We start from the raw sequence: 9098 nt of genomic DNA, 5'->3' as shown, positions 1-9098 counted from the left end.
ATGGCCGGACAGGTTGGTGCCTGGCCCGTCATTCTGCATCAGGCGCTGGAGAAGAGTGAAATCAGTCGACTTCTGCGACGAAAGAACTTCAAAATTCGAAGTAAGTGAGAAATTAGTCATTAGTTAAACCCGTGCTACCATGTAGAGGCCATCTACCTTTGACAGGATCATCTTGGACTCAGTGATAATTACATTTATTAATTATGATTTTCGTTCTGACCAGACAGGTTTTACACTAGAATAACGTGGGGCCGGTTAGGTGAGAAAGCATTAAAAACTGAGAACCTTATTCTGTGTCTATGTGCCGTGAAAATGCATCCCGCACATTCAAGCACATGCGTGTGCGCGTGTGCGCGTGTGCGCGTGTGTGCGTACTTGCGTAAATTGTTCAGGTTTTTTAAACCCACCCTCACCATAAACCCTAAAAACGAACCCCTCAAAATGATCATAATAAATAGAATACGTTTAAATATCATGTTTAACATGGATACGCGTCTGAAATACACAATATTCAATGGCAACAAGTCGACCAGTTTTGCTTTTCCCCTCAATACAGACTGCCAGGTAGGTTAAGAACAATTAAATACCATCAGCATGTGTTGACATGATGAAGCCAGGGAGTCGAACCACCCCCACTGCCGCCTCTACCAGACGCTCCATCCACAATACCAGACTGACAGTTATTGAGAATGAGGGATGTGCCTGATAAAAATTCGCGTCTACTTGAAACTCATTCCTGTAATGCACATTACATATTCTTTCCAGATTCAGAGAGCGTCACCCCCAGTAGCATCATCTTCCCCATGTCGGGTGTTGCTTTTATGATCCTACACCTCAAAGACATCATCAGGGACAGCCCCGACGGCGGCATCAAGACAGAGGTGTGGGAAAGGTTGGGCTGATTGTTGTTTATTTTCCACCGATAGCAGCTGACTCTAAATGCGCTGGACACATGTGTCGTGTTTATATGATAAGCACAAATGATATAGTATACTTTACTGGTTGGCATAGAAACATAGGCAGGTGTAGGTAGAGCGTGAGGAATTGAGATGAACGTGTGTGACATGTAGAATGATAAATATAGATTCGAATACAGCACTGTATTCATCATTATGATTTTGTAAGGAGTGAAAATCTATGATATAACTGATAAATACTGACAGTGCAAACCCATGGGAAGACGTTTGTCGTCACTCAGGCCAGTTTGAAAGTTAAGTGTTTATGGTAATTGTGAGGTACGATCGATAGTTACTTCAGGCTGTGTAGGCTGTGTTTCTCTACATTCTATTTAATTTTTGCATATACTCATTTCTTCTAAACTGAAGATACTAATGAGAATTGTTACTCCCTGGTGGATTTTTGCCCACTGCATGTATAATATTCGTTATAACAAGGGTTCTGTGTAACTGCTGTGAACATGATTAAGCAAATATTACACATTGTTTCATGGTGTCAGTATAATTTTACTGTTTCGTTTCACCAAGTATTGACAAGTTCGTACAAGTACACCGTCGCTGTTACATCCTGGCTCAAGCCCCATGCCATGCTGAACATGAACAGTACCTCTTCTCCGCCATACAAGAGAGGTAAGTGTTAGAATAGGGTGATTTAATGTGTGTGTGATAAGCACATTTACCCCTACCTTCCTATTACATCGGTCGAACGTGAGTTTCTATGAGCTGATAGGTACATGTTTTATTTTTGGTATCAATGATAAACTGTCAAAACATTACTTGCTACTCTCTCCATGGACCCCAGCGGTCAGTCAAGCAGTACTAAAACAGCAGCTACAAACATCTATCTTTTTCTTTTGAAATAGCTCATATAGTGGATGAGTTTCGTAAACATATGTAATGCGTATCATCAGGAGCCAAACATACTGTTTTGAAATTAGATTTTAAAAATTTAATTTAAAATCGAACGCGTGTCGGTAGTTTCTTCATGGTTAACTTGATTGTATGACTGGAACAGAGTACTTATGTTATTGCTACTTTGCAAAACTTAAACAATGGATAAACTTTTGGTTTTTTTATAATATTCTTTTAACCATTACACACACACACCATATGAAAGATATGTCGTTTGTCTTAAGCGGAACACCAAAATCATTGTGCTTTCGTTGTGATGATGAGTCCGTGTTGTACAAATTTAGACACTTTGGATTGAGTGCCCTGACAACTTCAGAATTTCAGCTTCTTTACGCATGCGTACGACAGAAGCGACACGATGGTCCTTGCAGGCTCATTTGTGTACTTTGTTCTCAAATTCGATTGGACAGATTATTTTCATCATTCTGGAAAGCCTGCTGTATTATAGTGGCTTCCAAATGGACAAAATTGAATTGGATTCGCTAGTCGACTGGCAAAAAGTAGGATTTGAAGGACTCTTGTGACGTATATCGCGATACGTGTGGTAGTGTGACTATACATATGGTAATACTGTGTGATGCTTTGTATCGTGGCACATATTTCGTGATGCGTATCGTATTATGATATTACTATGGCCCAAAACCTATAATGAAGTCCTACATGAGACGTTAGCTTTGACTACGTCCTTCCGATTCCAAAAACAGTATTCCAGGCTATTCATTCAATGATGACACTTTGCATCAATCAACACCAAGTAGCTGTATTTCATGGTGAGCTTGCTGGCTGTGGCCCTTTCACTTAACCTTTCCATTCCCCAAAATGGCTTGGCTAGAAACAAGTATTTAGTATTTGCTCGAGCCAGTTATCTGATTAGCTGTCAACCCGGCCCATTCTCTGTGGCAGGAAATATCGATGAATGTGTCTTCTTGTCATGTCCAGAAACGATTGCTATTTGCTGACCCATTGGTGTAACAAATAGCAGTGGTATATTTCACATGGACAGCATGCTTTATTTGTCCAAGAAGCCTTTGGTCCCGTTATGATTCTGTGTATCCATCATTCTAAGACATCAGTTGCGACCTAGGTGTCCAGGGCATCCATCAGCCAGCACATTACAACGACTGGGCTAGTCTAATTATTTGCTACTTGCAGCCGACTGGTTAGAACTTGCCTTCAGCTGCACATACATGTGGTAACAGGCGACAAACGGGATGCGGTGGTCAGATACATGTCATTGTATCCCAAGTGCGAAGATTGATGGTCATGATATTTATCACTGGATTGTCTGGTTCAGGTCGATTATTTACAGACAGGCGCCCTATAAGTAAAGCATTGCTGAGTGTTGTGTAAAACTAAACTCACTCACTACTATTCATGTATTTTATTGCGCTTCAGATATATGACGAGTCCTCTGCAAATGATCCCAGTCCACACCCCTACAGAGAGTATCCAAGCTATGTTGAACATTGCAAAGGTATTGTCTTTTGAGAAGGTGATCTTGAATCGTGGACTTGTAGCCCACGTTCGCCGTGATATTGATGTGAAAACTCGATTCCTACTATGTTTATCGTGTGCAGGTAGGCTCGAATTTGTGCAAATACTCAATAAATTTTATCGTACATACCTACACACGAAATTAGATAAAATAATTGAGGGTACATTGAGAGGGTCTGTTTCAGCACGTGAAAGTGGCAACTTGAAGTCTTTCTTATCGTTTCTGATGTTACAGATAAAATATGAATAACAAACATGTTAAAGCATGATCAAAGCCACTTAACTGAAACACTGAGTGAGTTTAGTTTTAGTTTTAGTTTTACGCCGCACTCAGCAATATACCTAGCTAATAATCGTGTCTGAACCAGACAATACAGTGATCAACATCAGCATTGATTCCAACTGGGATATAATGACAAGTGTCAACAAAGTCACCTGAACCGTCAGTCGCCTCTTATGACATACATGGGTTACTGAAGATCAGTTCTGACCTGGATCTTCGCAGGTTACTGACACAGAGACAAGTATGATTCCAGCTGGTGAATTTGGTCTATAAATAATAAAATCTGAGCAAGACCACACCAGTCAATCTGTGGTTGAAATCATGATCGACAGCTGGGTAACCATGACATGAATCACCTACATTTAATATATACATCAGCAAAAGTTAAATCTATCATATATATGTTCAGTAAATTTAATAAATGTAATCTGAAAGTCTTTAAGATGTTTAATGTCAATACAGACATCTTTGGGGCGGTTAGGTACAATGTGTGGAAGTCCATTTCTGGTGTCTCCAGACGTGATTGCTGGAACATTGCTAAAAGCGGAGTAAAACCATACTCACTCACTTTCATGTTCTCCGACTGTGTTTACCCGTGCCCTGATAGGCTGTGATAATGTGAATCCTGTTTAATAAAACAACGTTTTATTGACGCACATCAAATATAGGTGTCCCCAGTGTACCAGTGAACGCTGATGTCGGCAGAAGCAGTGATGGTCAGACTCTGTGATTAAACTGGGCGTCATCTTATACTGCGCACACGGGACATTATCATAACATCAAACTCTGGTTTGTCTGGATGGCAGTCGTGATTTAGCTGGAATATCAAGAACTGGAGCGTTAATCAAACAGCGAAAGAGTGGACTGTTTGACCAAGCTATTTGTATTGGCCCCTGGGTCTTCTTGCCATCACAGCGATCGTCACAGCTCATACGCTGTGTGGAGCTGGGATGCAGTAAATTATTTACTTCGTGTGGCAATGTATTCTAGACAACACGAGTAAGTGAGTGAATTTTACACAGCTGCTAGCAATGTCCCATCAAAATCACGGTCGGATGCACCAGAAATGGATTTCTTACATTGTACCCATGTTGGGAATCGAACCCGGGTCTTGGCGTGACGGGCGTACGATTTAATCACTGGTCTATCCAACCGGCCCCTAGACAGCATGAAGGTCAGGGTAAGAACATATCCCAATGACCCACGCACCCCACTCACTCATGAATCTGTACACCAATGCCCCCTTCTCAGTTACACACCTAGGGCGGTGGGGTAGCATAGTGTTTAAAGCTGTAGCTTCCCCGGGTTCGCTTTCCCACATGGATACAACGTGTGGAGCCCATTTCTGATTATTTCTGATGTGTCGTCATATTGCTGACTGTTACCAAACCAGAAATGATTCGGATTAGAATAAATCATTTGTCTTTTGCGAAACATGCTTATCGTAAGAGGTAACTATTGGTATCTGGTGATCACCGATGCAGAAGTGACACTGATGCATGGTGATCACTGATGCACTGACTTGCTGACTCACTGATGCATGTCCTTGTATCCCATTTGCGCATATCAATGCATATGACACACACAAATCACTGGGCAGTCAGGATGAAGCGCGATTAGAGACTGCCACCATATTGCTGGAATATGACCAGTGAGACAGCATTTTCTGATAAATTTGTTCCACCAGGAAAGACAATGTTCCAGGTCAATAGCTGTTTTGGGTATTTTCTCTCTGTAGACAAGGGCAAATATACTGAGTCAAAAAAGAAACTTCACAAAATGTATTTTTAAAAAATAATGAATAATTTTTCTCTGTGTATCCGAAATGGCATCCCTATCTTTCGACTCTAGAAAATCGGTAGCCAAACTCAGTTTGAAGATCACTTATTGACGTCGCAAGAGCAATGGGATGCAGCCGTCGTACTGTGTATGACTTGCGAGGTCGTCTACAACAAACTGGCACCACTTCTGATCGCCCAAGGTCGGGTCGTTCACGTGTGACGTCACGAGCTGAAGTCCGTCAAATCGTCCTACCTCACCTACGTGACAGATATCTGCCATCTACACGAACCAGGGATGAGATGTTTAGAGGTCGACTGTCCTCACAGACCATTCGAAATCGGTTGTGGGCTGCCAATCTCCATTCTCGGCTTCCACATTGTGACTTGACATTCTGTATACCCATGTTTTGGAACAGCGGTGTAGCCTAATGGAACTGATTGTGGCACTGTCAGTGTATCGAGTACATCACACATATCTCAGCAATGAAATAATAAGTAAACAATTCAGCCATTTTCCCATTTGTTGTTCTTTTATAGTGCCATGAAACAATTTGAAGCTTCTTTTTTGACTCAGTATAGAATATCAGCCATGGTGGCTTATGTAGCAGTCGGCATAGTGTTTGATTGCAACTGCATGCCATTTTGATGCGTAAAATATCTTCTATCAATTATGCGTATCATTTAAGCCACTTCGAATTTGAAATTTTGACATGTATGGAATCCTTGTTTGAAACCTGTACGGTGAAATCAAGCACGTCAATTGGGATATGGACCTTTTAGACGTATCGAACCTGACAAGTCACTGAATTGAATATTTATCTTTTGTTCATAATAAATACACCGTGCAAGTCATAAAATCGAACATGTTCATTTTCAGCTATTGTGTAAGCCAATGGGAGAAGTTGTGACGAGACGGTTCCAAGGTTTTCTCACTCAGCAGATGTCGGGGGATGTCACCGGTGCGGCGTTGTCTCAACTGGGCCCCACTGAACCCCGTATCCTTAACCTTATACATGTATTGATGGAAGGAGGCGAGACTAACACATAGTCTCTGAATATGTACAATTTTGATAGAAACAAGCAATCTTTTAAGGCGATCCATGCAGTGTGGTGGGAGAATCAGAACCTGCCTCTCTTGGAACTTTTAGCATTGCAGAGAGGTCTTAGCGGAAGGGAAAATAATGGTGTTCAGGGTCTGTAATACAGACTAGGATGAGGCCTGCATAGCCAAAGGTGAACAATTTTAAGGGCTAGATTTCTGGGCCCTTAAGGACATTGTGTCTCCAGCATATATTATACACAGTTGTCATTACACATCGTTGAAGCATGCCTAAGCCATTCCATCTGTATTAGGCTCTGTAGGGTAGCCTAGTGGGTAAAGCGGCTTCACCCCGAAGGCAGATTCGAATTCCCACATGGGTACAATATGTGAAACCTATTTCTAGTGTCCACTGCCGTGATATTACTGGAATATTGCTGAAAGCGACGTACACCGTACTCACTCACCCCATCGAGATTATTCCGGGAGAGTTCTTTAAACACTCATAAAACGCATGGTATTAGTGTATGATATTAAACAGTTTCATTCATGGAAAACAGATATGTCTTCGAAGAATTCTGAAAATGGTTTTGGTTCGCAGCAAAGGTAACTCTCAAATTAAAGCATTCCACTGTCTGTTAAAAGATAGACATCACCACATACGTTCTCAAGTTGAAATAAATTATCTCCTCACATTGTCATAAACTGACATGGAATTCATCTTCATAATGATTATCTTGGCATAGTTTAGATTTTTTACTGCTGCAAAAACACACCTGCAACTTGTTTCTACTACGTAGTTTAGAGTTCAATATTCAGTTGTAAATATCTTATATAAAGGTGATTATGTTTGGGATTTTACATAAAGGTAACCATTTATGGGACTATATGAAAGTGAACATTTATAGGATCTCAAATGAATTTGAACATTTAGGGATTATGTGAAGGAGAACATTTAGGGATTGTGTGAAGGAGAACATTTAGGGATTGTGTGAAGGAGAACATTTAGGGATTATGTGAAGGAGAACATTTAGGGATTGTGTGAAGAAGAACATTTAGGGATTATGTGAAGGAGAACATTTAGGGATTATGTGAAGGAGAACATTTAGGGATTATGTGAAGGAGAACATTTAGGGATTATGTGAAGAAGAACATTTAGGGATTATGTGAAGAAGAACATTTAGGGATTATGTGAAGGAGAACATTTAGGGATTATGTGAGGGAGAACATTTATGGCCGATGCACATGAAGGTGAAAAAGTTAATGTATGTATCACCTAGAGCTGTGACGATATATCGTAGTATCGATAATCGTGATACTTCATCGGACGATAAATGTATCGATACTTTTTTCGTATCGTGATACGTATCGTTGACCTTAAAATTGTTAATTTTCACTAGAAACTGACGGTTATATCAAAATGTACACTGTTATTTAATATCAAAATATACGTTTCTAAAGAAAATAACTAAAGATAGCATATCGTGATGTGAATCGAATTGTATCGTGCCGTTGCAAGATATCGTGATACATATCGTATCGTGAAGTTTCTGTATCGTCACACTATCACTTCTAAATGCCATTGGAGGTTCAAACTCCTACATGGGTGCAACGTAGGAAGGACATTCCCGGTGTCCTGCGACGTGATATTGCTGGAATGTTACTAAAAGCGGTGTTTAACTGAACTCACCACCCAAATGCCATTCAAAGACAATAGCTGAAATGTCCTCTTGCCTTCTGGCTGGGGTAACTGTTACTTGAGTATATAACGCGCACGCACGAACGCCAACGCACACACAAACCACTTCATAGATGTGTTGCAAAAGCATTTCTTCCTTATCGCGATCAGAGATTCAGTTTATCCAAGATGGAATAGGGAATCTGGCACAGCTGGCGACCGCCTCTCGAGACGATCTCCTCAACTGCAGTCTAGATACGGACACTGCTGACAGAATACTGGACATGTTTCATAAATAGTGCGTTGTGTGATCAGCGATAAGCTGTATTTGTCTTATGTTTATTTAAAGTGGAACTAGGCTCCGGTCAAATGGCAGCATTGGGGTTAGATTGAAGATCGTCAAATCTCACTTAATCTGTCTGCAAGCTTAAATTGTGTGATGCTTATTGATCAGGCTGTCGGAACAGGCCATTAAAACACAGATACAATGACCTTGTTTCATACACGGCACATATTTCAACATCCCCATCTAAACTTTCCATGATCGTGGAATGGGGCCAACCTTCCTTGAAGTCACTGTCGAAGGTTTATGGAATAAACGGCTTCAGTGGATGAGATATTGTTTTCTGTTTGTCTGACGTTGCTTTCAGAAACATTTCATCTGTGTGACGATGGTCCTTAGGTCTTGTGTCTGAGCTAGACAATGTAGCGATTGCAAACTTATCATCAACTGAATACACAGCGAGTCTGACAACCCCGTCCATTTAGTCGTCTCGTACGACTGATGTGGCCATCGGTTGTTTGGAATCAAATTTTGAAATCTGTATCCAATTAGTCATGAATTCATGGTTTAAGAAAAGCCTTAAATGGAAAAATGTTAGGCGACTACTCAAAATTTTACTCTGGCATGCATGTCCTATGAAACAGATGACTTGAGAGATTTGTGTTACATTAT

General features: G+C 40.8%; 1 protein-coding gene across 1 annotated transcript; it reads left to right on the top strand.

The window, feature by feature from the left end:
• On the top strand, positions 1–8442 carry LOC137298121 (protein SPO16 homolog). The gene is given in 6 exon segments (XM_067830220.1): positions 1–100; positions 766–901; positions 1449–1586; positions 3264–3342; positions 6304–6421; positions 8315–8442. Coding segments are annotated over 6 exon segments (699 nt in total).
• Positions 8443–9098: the final 656 nt, after the last annotated feature.

The sequence above is a fragment of the Haliotis asinina genome, chromosome 10, assembly GCF_037392515.1.
Source record: "Haliotis asinina isolate JCU_RB_2024 chromosome 10, JCU_Hal_asi_v2, whole genome shotgun sequence".
Lineage (NCBI taxonomy): Eukaryota > Metazoa > Mollusca > Gastropoda > Lepetellida > Haliotidae > Haliotis > Haliotis asinina.
The sequence above is the reverse complement of the archived record's forward strand: the minus strand, read 5'-3'. Positions and strand labels throughout refer to the sequence as shown.